This window comes from Asterias rubens, chromosome 5 (genome assembly GCF_902459465.1).
Source record: "Asterias rubens chromosome 5, eAstRub1.3, whole genome shotgun sequence".
Classification (NCBI taxonomy): Eukaryota; Metazoa; Echinodermata; class Asteroidea; order Forcipulatida; family Asteriidae; genus Asterias; species Asterias rubens.
Window position 1 is genome coordinate 18,905,339 of NC_047066.1, and position 16,015 is coordinate 18,921,353.

At 39.0% G+C, this 16,015-nt stretch overlaps 1 protein-coding gene across 1 annotated transcript in view; it reads left to right on the top strand.

Moving 5' to 3' along the window:
- Positions 1 to 16,015, top strand: part of LOC117290474 (E3 ubiquitin-protein ligase ZNRF3-like) — an 80,758-nt gene that overhangs the window by 37,935 nt on the left and 26,808 nt on the right. The window contains exon 3 of the mRNA XM_033771889.1: positions 4,644 to 4,718. Coding sequence (XP_033627780.1) covers positions 4,644 to 4,718 — 75 coding nt within the window. The remainder of the gene's footprint in view (positions 1 to 4,643; positions 4,719 to 16,015) is intronic.

The following is a 16,015-nucleotide window of genomic DNA, read 5'->3' on the forward strand; positions in this document are numbered from 1 at the left end:
TTTGAAAACACAAAACAAAAAAGGGCTGAACCTGAGGACGTTTGTTTTGTTTAATACAGTCATAATAATGTTGGAACCTCCCTCTTTTCACTGACTTAAAAACCTCATCAAACAGCGTCCGCTTTAAATCATCAACAACCACAAGTATTTTCCCAACATCTCTGGGCCGTATCCCACTCATACACACACACAAACTGAGCGTGTACTTAGCGCATACACACACGCACCCTTGATAGTTGCAACGATCGGAACGCTTATTGTAAAGTTTCCCCTATCGCCTGACTGATCAACCACAGTTCGTAGAGCCTCGTCGTCGGTTCGGTTTGATCTCCCCTAAATGAGTATGACAGCTCCTACAACTGTGAAAGGAATCAATGGCTCACTTTGTGGTAACCGACGCTCTTTGCTGGGTACCGACAGAGCTATTGTTATTCTAATTGGCTAGAACTGCTGGCTGGACTGCTCTCCCAGACGACAGTTATGCATGGCTGCATGTATATCAATTACAATTTAGCTTGTAATTTTTACATGCGTTTGTGGAGTTGTGCAAACATGTTAACGTTGTAAGGATGGTCAGGGTTTTTTATGAGAAGGTTGAATCATCGATTGTTGTTTAAAAAAAATTGAAACTGGTGTGGATTACCTATTTGGACCAAGATTGAGACACAGTAGAAAACCCTTTTTTTTTCATTTCAATACTTTTGGGTGAAACACATTAAAGGAAAGGTATACATTTTGGTAATGGAAAAAGGACAAATTGCCTGTTCCCTTGAAAAATCAAGTATCGTCCCTGAATATGTACAGATTTTATTCTGATTAACAGAAATCTACATGTAAATGCAGGGATACAGCTTTGTAGGGAAGGTATACGTTTAGAGCAATCGCACAACAATCGCAGTTTAATGTGTTTCTCCACACGAACTTAAATCATGTTTTTGAGGAGCAGAGTATACTGTTAAAAATATTGAGACCAAACCGGCACTTTTCAGAGCCAACACACCTCCAAAAGAGATTTTACATATTGGTGGTACCCCCATTCTTATCTTACATGTTTTTTCACTAAATAAACTTATTGTCATCCAAGGTTTTTCTTGACCCTTAGAAAATTGGGAATGTTGAAAAAAATAACCTGTTTCAGCTGGGGTTGTCATCAGTATATATTTTGCTTATCTGCTTATTGTAAGTTTTTATGAGTGTTTTCTCTTTGTATTTTAGTATGTAGCTGATTTTTATATTTGTATACAGCGCTTTGAGGCGTTGCATAAGGCGCTTTGTAAATGTTCTTTTATTATTTTTATTATTTTTATTATTATTATTATTATTATTATTATTATTACATGTATAGGTGCCCTTGAAATGCTCCTGTAGAAGTTTACAATTTCCTCACAGCGTGTCCTTTACCAAGGAGAAAATGCCTTGGTGCCCTTGCCCTTTCAAAAACGAAGCATACAGGCCATAGCAATAGCATCCCTGTGAGCTTTTACATGGAAAAGTGCATGTAAACTGCACCTGCGTACCATATACTGCACGTATACGCAGTGACGTTTGTGCACCATCTTGTATGCCACTCACCTAAGTAAAGTACACACATTGTTAACTTCTGGTAACACAAGAATGGCTCCATTGTTTGGCAGCATGTAAAGAATTATTGATGGAAGATCAGGGGATAATCCAGTATGCCTTGTCTGATGAAATTGATCCCCCCTCATTCTTATGTTAATCTCATGATCAAATGGTTCCCATTTTAAAGTGTCCTGCAGCCGATTTCACGAAACGCTAGGATTTGATCCTATCTCGAGTTAGGACGAGTAACTCGTCCTAACTTAGGTTTAATCCTGCTACAATGCAGGGTTGGGACTCGTCCTAAGTCCTAAGATTGATCTTAAGTTAGGAAGAGTTTGGTGAAATTGACGGCCGGGGTGGATTTCACAAAGGTAGTTCTAACTTAGGACTAGTCCTAGGCAATGCTTAGAGATAGGACCAGTCCTAAGTTAGGATGAGTTACTGGTCCTAACTTAGGACCAGTCCTGTCTCTTAGCATGGCTTAGGACTAGTCCTAAGTTAGGACTACCATTGTGAAATCGACCCCTGCAGTCACCGAATCCTATTAAGACGTTTTTTTTGGTTTTTTTTACAGTGTACAGCGCTTTGAAACAGTGATAAAGTAGTCATTCCTCACTTGGAAAATACAAAAACTAAAATTGCCAGGGGTCAAATTCCTGATTTCCCCTTTAAGACCAATTTTCAAACTGCAATAGAAATAAACTATACACTCCTAAATTAATCGTCGTTCTTGCAATTATATAGTTGGAGTGAGATTTGCTCCGACAGAAAATTGATTGTGAATTTAATCTGAAAACGTTTCAGTTTTTTAATGAGAAACAACACCACTAATTGGCAGGTGCAATACTTGGTTTATTTAACAGTGCATATATTTCCATTCACTTCTTTTTAGACCCTTGTATTGGATTTTTTTTTTTTTTGAGAATTGAAACACTATATCCTTGTACTTTGTAATACAAATTCATGCATGGTTAGTGGTGCAAATGGAGCCTAACACAGGTTTTTTTTTAACAGAGGTGTATACGTTTGGTAACATTGCAGTGAATAATAATAAAGTAACAGGATTTGAGGCATTGCATGGTGAGATATCAATATATATTTGGTTTGCGGTAACACCATGTGTGTATCTACTTGCCAGGTAGAGTTTGTTCTTAGAGTACTGTCTTGCTTTATTCTACTTCCGCGGAGTAGAGGTTCGGGAGACTTCTCAGTTCTGAAAAGAACTGTCCTGCTTTTTAACTATTACCCAGGCGGATCGTTTAGAAAATAGGCGGTAGTTTTTAATATAGCTGCAGTGGCGCTCAAGAGGCTTTTTCAAACACAGTATCAACCTTTAGCCCTCATGGAATTCATTTTACACCACTGGATGAAGAGAAGCAAATAGAATGGCATCTTGCTCAAGGACCAAGTGTTATGACTGGGACTTGAACCCACATCCTGCCGTCGATTTCACCAAACTCTTCCAAGCTTAGGATTAATCTTAGGACTTAGGACGGGTTCAGTTCTGTATCCAAATTCGTAGGACGCATTGAATCCATCCTAAGTTAGGACGGGTTACTCATCCTAACTCGAGTTACGATTAATCCTGAGCATTTCTTGAAATCGGCAGCTGGTGACTTAAACACAGTATCAACTTTTAGCCCTTGTGGGATCCATTTTACACCACTGGATGAAGAGAAGCAAATAGAATGGCATCTTGCTCAAGGACCCAGTGTTATGACTGGGACTCGAACCCACATCCCGGTGACTTAACCACCAGAACTTGAATTCAATGCTCTTTTGCTCAGCCTTGCCACCCTACATGCAGCTAGTGTATGTGTTCAGCTAGACAAATACCAACCTTTGAAAATTTAAAGTTATTTAATTCTCTATGGGGTGTTTTGTTGTGATATTGTGGAATATTATGTTAGTCGTTTTAACCAGAGGATGATTAAAGACACTATTGGTAATTGTCAAAGACCAGTCTTCTCACTTGGTGTATCTCAACATATGCATAAAATAACAAACCTGTGAAAATTTGAGCTCAATTGGTCGTCGGAGTTGCGAGATAATAATGGAAAGAAAAAACACCCTTGTCAATGAAGTTATGTGCTTTCAGATGCTTGATTTGGGACCTCCTATTCTAAATCTGAGGTCTCAAAATCAAATTTGTGGAAAATTTCTTCTTTCTCGAAACTATGTTACTTCAGAGGGAGCCGTTTCTCACAATGTTTTATACTATCAACAGTCACTCGTCACCAAGAAAGGTTTTATGGTAATAATTATTTTGAGTAATTACCAATAGTGTCCACTGCCAAGTAAAATCTTTGACCATTATATGCTCAAAATCTCTTCAAGAGAAGGCCTGAAATTCTATTTAGCTAAGTGATGGTATCACACTTTTACAGAGAAGTCCCAACCTTCCACTATTAAGTGAAAGTACATGTAGTTGTACGGAGGCCATGAAGGCCATAGCATCCATTGCCCTGGTCTTGGCCTTGGTGCCCTCTCAAAACTTTCCCATAGACTATATTAATAAGATTTTGCAGTGGAAGTGCCCTTTACAATTTCGAAAATGGCCTCGCCCTCTCCAAGACGAAGTTCTAGGCCTGAGTATCTGGAATGATATTACAGGCCTGATACTGAACGGAGGCACCCAAGGCGATTGCCTGTGTTGCCCCTGGTACTAGCCTTGGTGCCCTTGAAATGCTCCAGTAGAAATTTACAATTTCCTCATAGTGTGCCCTTTACCAAAAAGAAAATTGCCCTTTCAAAAACAAATCATTCGGGCCTGATACTTATTCAAGGGAGCAGGCTTTTTTTTCTTTCTTTTTTCGATGAATGTATGAGAGGAATTCAAACTTCTTTGGGACAAATTTAGCGGACATTGACCAGTAGTGTGGAGGCGATTGTGGCTGTTGACTCTGTGAAGTATCACAGCATCTTGTCAAATTTTACTCTTACACACTGTTCACCTTTGTATGCCAAATGGTAGTTTCTTGAAAGAAGTAGGCAAAGGAAAATAAATATATTTCCAACGTTAATCTCCTGAAAGCCCGATCAAATATTCAAGTGTATTTTTCTTGTCTCTTGTATCGCAGGCGAAGCGTGCAGTGCAGCTAGGTGCGACTGCGGTCATCTTTGACGTGACGCATAATGCAGATGCTGTAGAGGAGGTAAGTAGTGTTGGCATTGAAATAAAGATGCAGCCCATGCTTGTTTAAATGCAACCTTGCACTTCATTCATGTTCATTTGCATTCATTGTGGTATTCAAGCGAGAGAGAAAGAGCCAATTTAAGCACTGCTCAAGGTAGAAATCTGAACTTATGACGCCGCTTCTTGTAAAGCACAGAATACTTTGTAGGCTTCAAAATAACTGACGACACCCACAGCAATTGCCATGGTGCCCTATGCTTTCACTTTACAGGCTTCGAAATAACCCATGGCAACCACAGCTATGCCTTGGTGCCCTATGCTTTCACTTTGCAGGCTTCGAAATAACCCACAGCTATGCCTTGGTGCCTTGTGCTTTTTACACTTTGCAGTCCTCAAAATAACCCATGGCACCCACAGCAATTGACGTGGTGCCCTATGCTTTCACTTTGCAGGCTTCGAAATAACCCACAGCTATGCCTTGGTGCCTTGTGCTTTTTACACTTTGCAGTCCTCAAAATAACCCATGGCACCCACAGCAATTGCCGTGGTGCCCTATGCTTCCACTTTGCAGGCCTCGAAATAACTGACGACACCCACAGCAATTGCCGTGGTGCCCTATGCTTTTTACACTTTGCAGACCTCAAAATAACCCATGGCCCCTATAGCTATTGCCCGTGCTTTGACTGTGGTGCCTTTTGCAAAGTTTGAAAACAAATTAAAGTTTTCCCCATAGACTGCCCCTTACAGTGAAAAATTGCTGTTCCCCTTTAAGAGCGAAGTTCATGGCCTGACTTTGGTCCATGTACAGGTGGGTATGAAAAAGTAATATAAGCCTGAACATTTTCAGTACGTCCACATTATGTACAGGGTTTTTTCATCAGTGGGGTCTAAATTCATTTGGCTGCTTTTGCAGAAAATATTGCTTTAAAACATCTTTATTCGAGCAATAGTTGTAGGAAACCTGTCATATTTTGTTTGTATTGTAGTTTTGCTGGTTACCATGAGTTGTTATTATTGTGCTTAGTTTAATTCAGTGCTTTAAAGGCAGTGGACACTATTGGTCATTACTCAAAATAAAAATTACCATAAAACCTTACTTGGTGACGAGTAATGGGGAGAGGTTGATAGTATAAAACATTGTGAGAAACAGCTCCCTCTGAAGTGATGTAGTTTTTTGGGAAAGAAGTAATTTTCCACGAATTTGATTTTGAGACCTCAGATTTAGAATTTGAAGTCTCAAAATCAAGCATCCGAAAGCACACAACTTTGTGTGACAAGGGTGTTTTTTCTTTCATTATTATCTCAAAACTCTGATGACCAATTGAGCTAAAATTTTCACAGGTTTGTTATTTTATGCATATGTTGAGATACACTAAGTGAGAAGACTGGTCTTTGACAATTACCAATAGTGTCCGGTGTCTTTAAAGCAACTCTATAAAATTGGGTTGGAAAAGTCGGTCATAATCCCCTCATGCCCAAAAAGTGTTCAAGGCATTTTTTGCAGAATTGTTTTCTTACTTTTGCTTCCTTATTGTCTAGTTCTGTTATTGAGTGAACAGATAAGTGATTATCCTTACATAAGATGTACATGTAGAATCACTCTAAACCAACTTGCTGGCATTTGGCTCAAAGCTTTTTATCCCTAAAATCCAATGTCAGTTTGTGTAATTTTCACAAACTCACTTGAACGAGAAAGAATTTGTAAATTTCTAGTAGGTTTTGTTTCACGACAACTTCCCTTTTATAGAAAACATCTATTCATCATTTTCCATTCTATCAATTTTTAATTGCCCAGCGGATGAATTCCAGGTGAGTTATTTCCCTTTTAAGAGACGCTAGGTAAGAAATTGATGAGACCATCAGCTTTTACCAGCTGAGTAGAAAAAAAATTCAGTAAGAGATATGATTGGACATGAGTAATTCAGAAGTATGTGAGTTGAGAGAAACAGGAATAACATCTGCCGTCAAACAGTTAGTAACAAATTGCCTGCATGCTTTGTTGCCGGTGCTTTCTTTCTAGCTTCTGGTATACATGTACAAAGCAGTTCCTGCAAGAAGGAATGGGAGTTCACCACACACATTCATCATGGGACCCGATGATTGAGTTAGTGATTGGGTTTTATTGAGCGCTGCAAATTGGAACAGCACGGGACGCTGCACGCCTTATGAGAAACACTCTTGAGTTTGGAAATAGCCAGGAGTGTTTCTTAGAGTGAAACGAGTGTCCTCGGGGAACTCATAATAAGAACCCCCCCCCCCCCCCCCCGATATTGATGCCATCATCTTTGTAACTATGGCAACCTTATCTTTATTAGATTAAAATTGAGTAGCAATACAAACGCGAGAGAGATCAAAAAGCATTACTGGATTTGCAAATATGGCACTTTTTTTTTTAGTTTTTTCAAAGATTTGGGATCGGGTGGCGGTCAGGTTCATAGGTGGGTGGGGGGGGGGGCTTTATCCACAGAGTTTTATCACATTACTGTCATCTCTAAATGTTAAATTTGTTAGTCTTTGTGACAACTTTTGAAGTGGGAAGAGCTGTTGTTCCAGTGAGAAACATGTTCCCCTGTAGACCAGTGAATCTTCATAATCTTCAAAATTTGAATCTGAGAAGCGTTACTGACAGTAACGTCTCTTTGGAATATTCTTCCAGCATGGACATATTCGCACCAGATTTTTGGCAATATCTCAAAAACGCTACCACCTTTTGAAATGTAATTTGCACAAGTTTAGTTTTGTTGTATATTATCTACATTTATATTGGATTAAAACAATCTGACAATTTAAAAAAACGAAGGTATACTTTCCCTTTAAAGCCAGTGGACACTTTCGGTAAACAGTATTGTCCAAAGCCTACACTTCATGTACCACAACTTATATATAAAATAACAAACCTGTGAAAATTTAGGCTCAATCGGTCATCGGAGTCGGGAGAAAATAACGGGAAAACCCACCCTTGTTTCCGCACGTTTCGCCGTCTCATGACATGTGTTTACTATAAATCCGTAATTCTCGATGTCGAGAATTGATAATTGTTTTAATGTTTTCTCAAAAAGTAAAGCATTTCATGGAATAATATTTCAAGAGAAGTCTTTTACCACTACCTTCTGTAAACCCTGTAAGTTATTTGTAAATCTGTGAACTTTTATTTTTTTTCTGTGATGAAAGTGTATAATGGCTTTAAAGAAAACTTATTACAGATTGTGAAAATATTTGTCAACGCACCTGTCACCCGTCAAGATGATCGGAGAAAACAAAGTGGACAAACAACTTTTTTCACAGGCCGTTGATAATTAAGAAGAAGAAGAAGATATATTACAAAATGCTTTCACATCGCATATTTTCTCAAATTCTTTTCTAATTATATCAGGTAGTATGGATTACATATGAGATGATTCGTGTCACCAACGATGCCATTACTGTCTGTTCTGATGGGATGCATTTCAGATGATAATTTGTCTGGAAATGTTTCTATTACCAAATGTATCTTTTTTTGTGGTTTATTATTTGACATTTAAATGACACAGTAGGGCCTACAGGAATTTCGAGGCAGGTTTGTGTGGATCGTTGTATTCTTCTTTTGAAACATCTTTCCGTCCATATGCATTTTATAAAAAAAGCAGTTGCGAGCGCTTTTTATGGACCAACTCGCCCGATCCAAGGCAAAGTGTTCCTTTAACTCATTTTCAACGTTGTACCTTTTTACTGGTGACTGTGTTTTTATGTGAGCAATAAGGGCAAAGGATGTTCCCTTGCAGGGACAAAAAAGTTTATTGTATTGTGTTGTATTGTATTAGCAAAAAAAAGAGAAACAAATTTGATCGGGGGGGGGGGGAGGTTTGGATGAGGGGTTTGCCTGTTTGTTTGAGTTAAGCCTGTAATGAAATAAAAGAAATACGTTAAAGAAACATTACAGAATTGGTTTTGCTAGCAAAATAGTCGCACCACAAATGTTTCACGAAAACAAGACCACCAACTGATGAAATTTTTACCGTTTGGTTGTCTGCTCATATATTTCAAGTGTATTGAAAACCAGAAAAGAACCAAGACAATGCTACACTTTCTCTTTAAAGTGTGTGTAATGGTTTACTGTACATGGAGAGAGATAATGATGCCAGCTACATTTTCTTAATTGGTCAGTCAATTCCCTTGACTAATATAGCCTGCAGGAATATTTCCCTATCAATGGAGGCCAGTCACTTCTAATTGGCTGGTGTGTGTGTGCTGTGTTTATATGCATGGGGAATACATGTACACTGTAGACACCTATTAAGAAAAAGGTGGGCCTAGCCCAGTGAGTAAACCCCATTGTAGCTTAATTTAATTGGTCAGTCTGGTCACCTTATGAGAGGTCAAAAGTCATTTTGTTGGAATGTCCTCCCTGGGGTGAATGGCTTTGACCTTAGGATCAGGTCAAGGAGCAAGGGGTACAATAGTACATAGTTGTCCAATACACATGTACTGTACATGTACTTAATTATTTACTGTACTATGAATAACGGTTCCAGCTCCCCACACAAATACTTTAACACCCTACAATGTGTGTACTGTACGATGAGCATTGACCTATAGTTGTACGTGCTCGATTTGTTCAGAACTTGCATCAGAAACTAGAAAGTTCTCAACTAGCTTTTTGCTTTTCATATGTCAGGCCAGGAATTTCATCTTTGATATTGGCAAGGCCATTTTCATTGTGCAAAGGGCACTTTCATTGTAAATGCTTAAAGTCAATGGAAAACATTATGCACAAATTTCTTTGAAAACCTACATGTTCTATGTTTTCTCAGATTTAAAAGCACATCGACTGATTATACATTTTTATAATTCTTTATTTCGCCCTAGAAATAAAATTGGAAAAACACTGCACTTAAAAGTTTTATTGTGAGCTGTGAGTTTACTTATAAGATGACTTGACAAGCTTCAACTGAAATCCCTTTGCATCTGGCGAGAACCGGAAGGAACAAAATTACTGAGTTTTGCAATAAACAGCAACAGCATGCATCTGGGGGGAGAGGAAAACCGGTGCATGTTTACACAGCGCCTGAGCTTAACTCTAAACCTGAGCATTAAATTTGGCGTTAATCGTACTTCAGTGTTGCAATCAATGGGGAGAGCTGTTGCAATGCATTACTATCGCTAGGGTTAGCATGTCGCTATAACAAAGTTACTCCCATGTACTGGAAAGTACACTACCCTCTACTGCCCTTCATTACATGAACATGTATCTCACTAAGCTTGGGGACTTAGCACTGGCTGTGAACTTTATTGCAAATAACATTTTAAAATGCGGGTGCATGCGCTTGTATTTATGTGCGGGTACATACATTAGCTCAATACTCACGTACTGTAGTACTTAAAGGAGGATAGGTACGTCAAAGAGAAAGTTGTTTACTTTATCATCCTTGAATCCTTAAGAAAACAACCAGCATTTGTGAAAATTTTAATTGCTGTAGTTCCCTGTTTTGTTTCATTTTATTTAAAAAAAATAAGATCATTCCTTTATAAGATCGGGAACTTTACTTTAGTAAGGGGCCGTTCCGAAATTTCAATGTTCAAGAGCTGCGCCTCAAAATTATGTGTAGGGCTAGGTGGGTCAAAATAAATAACCGAAAAACAAGTTCAGTTTTTGTTAAAAAATTATATATGTTAAACAGTGACTTATAATAACATCTCTATGGTCACACAAAGAAAAAAGAAAAAACACATTTGCAAACAAACACGGTAAGCCATTTATGGGAGTCAAAAATTTGACCCCCATAAATGGCCAACCGTGTTGGTCGACGAGGTAAAAGGAAAACCGTGCAACTTCGAGGCATGTTTGTATGGGTAATTTTATTCTACTTTTACAACATCTTTCTAACCATATGCATTTTATAACAAACTAACAAACGGTTACAAAGACCAACTCGACCGATCCAAGGCAACGTGTTCCTTTAAGGGTGGGTTGGTGGGTCAAGACATTCCCCCCACCCCACCCCCGCCCCCCAAATAAAAAAGAAGAAGCATGAATTGTTGTAACATTTCCCTATTCTGAATAGTCCCTACATTTCATTATTCTATCAGCTGCAATTTCTTACTTTTTTTAAATTGGAGCATTTCTCATGATGTTTCTAAAGCAGACTTTGAAATTATGCCCTAGTAAATTTTCTCCACTTAAGATCAGTAATGTTGTCTACTTGGCTCAAAAAGATTTTTGCTTTAGGGGGAACAAGCCAGTATTCAAATGTTGTTATCAGTATTCATTTGATAAATTTGTCAGATTTAAAGAAGCAACCGCTACCCCCAAATAAACAAATAATCAGCATCAATTTAATCTGGAGAAGAGGACAGATAGGAAATTATCAAAAGTTCTCTTTTCCTTTACCCTACTTCAAGTCTCAAGTCAAATATTTGCCCTTGTGGCACACAAAAATTGCCAAGGAATGAATGAAAATTACTAACAAACTGAAACTGTCACATTTCACTTAATTTCACGGCTGATCCCAGCAATTTCATTTGCCGTTCGTATCCAATTTCCCTCCCCATTTGTGTTTAATGTCAGTTTTTCCAAGTCCCTTCCATACAGTCAGCCTCGACCTTCAGGTTCGAATTTCAGCTAAATTTTCTCGCATCAGGAAATTAATAAAAACTCACAAATATTTTCGGCTGCGGCGGTAATACGTTGATAGTTCTGTTGCTGATGTATGGTAGCCTGTGGCAACCAAGAAAATTGCATCCTTGACTTGCATTAAGAATTTAGGGGCATTATTTTACACTGGTGCGTGTATGTCAGTCTCTCATCTCGACATAGATGTTGCTGACTGGTGGCGAAGTAAGGCATTTGGCATTTGTACAAAAATAACAAATAAATGTATAGCGAACTGCCAGATCACAACGTGCACAAAATAATGTGAGACCCTACATTGTAGTTCCTGTTTAGGTGCATGTATAGGGTCTAGAGATCAACTGGAGACATAAATGTAATCCTGCTTAGAAAAAAATAAATACACAACAAGGAATTAGGGTTGATGGGAAGTAGCTGCCTGACAATTTTGAAGTTGAGCGGATTTATAGAAACCAAAACATAGCTCTGCTTTTCTAAGCCACTGCTGGTGAATTTGGCTTAGGCTCTCGTTTCGGCTGAGGATAGAGCCTATCCAGGGTTCAATGTTATGGCGCTGCTTGCCGAGGAATGCTTAGCCTTGATCAAGGCGCTGCAGTCGCGATTGGCATCCTCCGAGTCCCCACTGAATTCTGCCAGCGCACCTACATAACACAAAGCGTGCATATAATACGTGTACACGTACATGTGTACCATCTGTATGTTGTACATTACTTTGTATGTGAGTGCTTTCTGAGCCACGCATAGGAGGTTGAAAGACATGACCATGTACTCACGACTGCGCTATACTGTTCTCGCTGTACAATGTACTGTACATTACAGTTGTTCGTGTATGCGCTACATGCAGCGTGCCGCACCGAGCCAGGGCACACAACACCAACAGCCTTGAATCAAGTATAAGAAATTCTGTGCTTAAAAGCTTGTATGCTTCGTTTTTGATAGGGCAGGGGCACCAAGGCATTTTCTCATCGGTAAAAGGGCACCCTATGAAGATATTGTAAAATTCTACTGGAGCTTTTCAAGAGCACCAAGGCAATGACCAGGGGGCATGGAGGCAATCGCCTTTATTGTCTCCGTTAAGTATCAGGCTGTGTAGATGTACATCCCCCTAGAATCACATGGGCTCAATTTCATAAGCAGCAAAAAGCTTAACAACTTTCTATACTTAACAGATATTTTTTGGGACTTAGTGCAACCACTGCTGAAGTGTCTCAGCGTAGGTACAAATAGTCAAAACGGGAACAACAAATGGGCTTTTTCAAGCTGACAATTCTTCTTCAAAGAGATTAATGTATGGTGCATCTTACAAACAGACTCTACTTAGGGCGAAACGTCAGGCCACTAACTTCTCCCCCCCCCCCATTTATACCATAGGTCCTTTTGTTGGGAAGCAGTTTGCAACAGAAAACAAGTTTCTCATGAAAGAATTCCAATGACATTAAAGCTACAATTTTACAGAGAAATCACACACTTATAATTTTAAGGATAGTTTCCAGCCAGCAGGAGAACAATTATAGCAAGCGGTCACAATGGAGAAACAATCATGCTTTGTTGAATTCCCTTTACCTTCCAAAAGGGCTTCAGAGTTTAACTTAGACAGTGTAAACAAGTTATTATCTCCGACAGCGCACATTTGGCAAAATGAAAATTCCATATGTGCGCACTTTTTTTTGGAAAATGATTAGAATACTCCGTGCATGGAGCAAATGACTCGCATGGTTTTCACACTTTCCTAATAGGTGAATAATATGCAATCCATATTGTAATTTGACCCCTAAAATAGCACACAGGGTTGCTATTTTATGCAGGTTGGGGAAATCTTTTGCATACTTTGACTAATAAAGATGGTTTGATAACGTTTTAAAGGGCACTGCAGCTGATTTTACGAAACGCTAGGATTAACCCTATCTCGAATTAGGACAAGTAACTTCTCGCCCTTCTCTTATTTTTCAGTCGAGAAAATTGCATACGGCAATGAAATAAAAACTTGAGCAGTGTTTGTCTAAAGGTTGGGAAAGGAAATTGGGGTCAGCAGTAGACCAACTCGGCTAATCGAACCAAAATGAGAAAAGAGTCCGCAGATGGTTACCAAAGAATTGGCGAGAAAGGAGGAGGGGGTAGGAGGGAATAAAATATAAATAATAAACCTCTGGAGATTGATTGGGTGGAACAACAGAAGACTCGGGAGCTCGCAGAGGCGCAAGGCGCGGGAGACTCGCGGAGGAAATTCATGAAAGCGGTGGATTGGACAAGTACAAGTGACTGTTCCTTCAGGGTCTTCATCATAACAAGACATGGCCTCAGGCACTCTGTCAATTCACCTGTCTTGGTTGTGGCAAGCCTTCATGTCTTACTTTACTTGGTTATAGACTCGTGGATGGCTACATTTGGGAGCCGTAAGCGACTTCAGACCCCTTCACACATAGACTCGCAAACTGATGTGTACTTTTTTTGAGGCACGGCACGGTCCTGTGACAACACAGCTATGTTATATAATAAACACACAGTAAAAAAAAATTCTTTTATTTTTTTTCTTTGCGATTTTTTCACTGATTGTGTCCGAGTTGGAGCTTTTGAGAAGTAATAAACACACAGTAACAGTTTTTTCTTTTCTTTTATTTTACTGCTGATATTTTCACTGATTGTGTTTTTGGTTGGAGACTTTTGAGATATAATAAACACTGAGTGGCAATATCATTTAAAAAATATCTAATCATTGACTGTTTATATTGGAAAGAAACAGTAGAATGTGACAATATCTCTGAAGAACTTTCCCTGGCAGTGCCATTTTTATGGAAATGTTTAAAAGCTAACGATAACAAAGTACATGTGATAGCATTTTATGGAAAATACGGCATTGTCACGGAATGACAATTCCGAATTTTTAAAGATTTTGTACTGGCATGTCATGAAGTGGACAGATGAGTCAAATCTAGTGATAACAATTAAATGTTGAATGTCCTTCGGTCGGTTGGCTTTAAGTACAACTGTTTTTGTAAGAGGCAAGTAGATTTTTGGTGAGGTTGACTTAACAAAACAGTACAGGACGGTACTGGTATCTTATCAGAATTAAAATTTAAAAAAATTCATTCTGGAAACTTTTATGATCAGAAATTTCATTCTACTTTGACCAAAACTTGAGAATGATTATTTTTTAAATACTGTCCAAGTAAAAAGAAATGGCATTTAAAAAATTTAAAAATCAATGTTCAAGGTTTGCCCTGACTGGCCAGCAGGATCAGTTACATGTAGGTATATATCTCGTCATTTCACTAGTCCATAAGCTTTTTCACAAGTCCGAACGAGAAATATGAATGCTTTTTAACACTGAACCAGCCAGTCGGGCCACTTGGAGTGAATATAGTGCTATTCACTTGACAACAATATAACTGGGGTCCCTTGCTTAATTTTAGCATGGTTGTGATTTGTAGCCATGTTTGACAAGATTTTGCGAGAGAACTTGAACAGTAGAACAAATTGTTGTCCTTTCACATAAGGTATACACTTTTGTAAAATTGTACAACCATGCTACAACTTAGCAGGGACCCTTGCTAAATTGCTCTCGTGTGAAAGGGGCTTTTGTCTGGTCCTTAGGTACTGTAGGTCCTTGGTTAGCAGACCACTGCTAAAGGGAGAACGTGCTGCTGCTGTTGTTTTGATTGCCCATTATGAATGGCACAACATTTTGTCGAAGGGTTGCAAACAAATCTGTAGTGTGGGCATAAATTTATAAGTCTTCCAAGTGATTTACATACTACATGTTAATTATTGGCTCTGGTTCGAGTGAGGCAGGATTCAAACCTGGGATCCTCTTTGGGAAAGGCGGGAATGAAACCACTTTAAAGCCAACCTCATTGCTCAGAAATATGAGAGTAGAAGAAATTGGGCGAAAATGCACTCCGTTCTTTAGTTTTAGTGTCAGCAGATATCCAGTATTCATGATTTAAGCTTACAGCTTGAGGAAAACATGGACATTACAGTAACTTTGGGAATATTTGTGGCTTGGTTGTGGTATGTACTGTTGGTATGCTGAACTGATTTGTAGTGTGGTAAACCACTCATCTTGCACACAGAAGACATGAACACTAACACACTCGTATAAACTATTAAACAGGCTTTTCACAACCACAAAATATGTAGAACAATCACCTCTGATATTGAGAAGAATCCAAACTATTTCCAGAAAATATTGCTTGTTAGACAAGTTTTGTTTTTCTACAGAAATTGTAATTATGATATTCAGAATTTCGTATGAAATAGTTTAGTCTAGCGTACTTCTCAGGATTGTATCAATGAGTCATAATACTCCAATCAAGTTTGATTTTCTATGACAAAGGTTTTACAGTAATTTTCAGTAGTAATCATTGTTTTGCAGTTTCATCTCTTCCCTTCCATTCTAAGCCCTAGCCCTAACCCAATTCATAACTCTGGCCCAACCCTAGCCCTAGCCCTAACCCAGTTCCTAACTCTAGCTCTAACCCCATTCCTAACTCTGGCCGAACCCTAGCCCTAGCCCTAACCCAGTTCCTAACTCTAGCTCTAACCCCATTCATAACTCTGGCCCAACTCTAGCCCTAGCCCTAACCCAGTTCCTAACTCTAGCCCTAACCCCATTCATAACTCTGGCCCAACCCTAGCCCTAGCCCTAACCCAGTTCCTAACTTTAGCCCTAACCCCATTCATAACTCTGGCCCAACCCTAGCCCTAGCCCT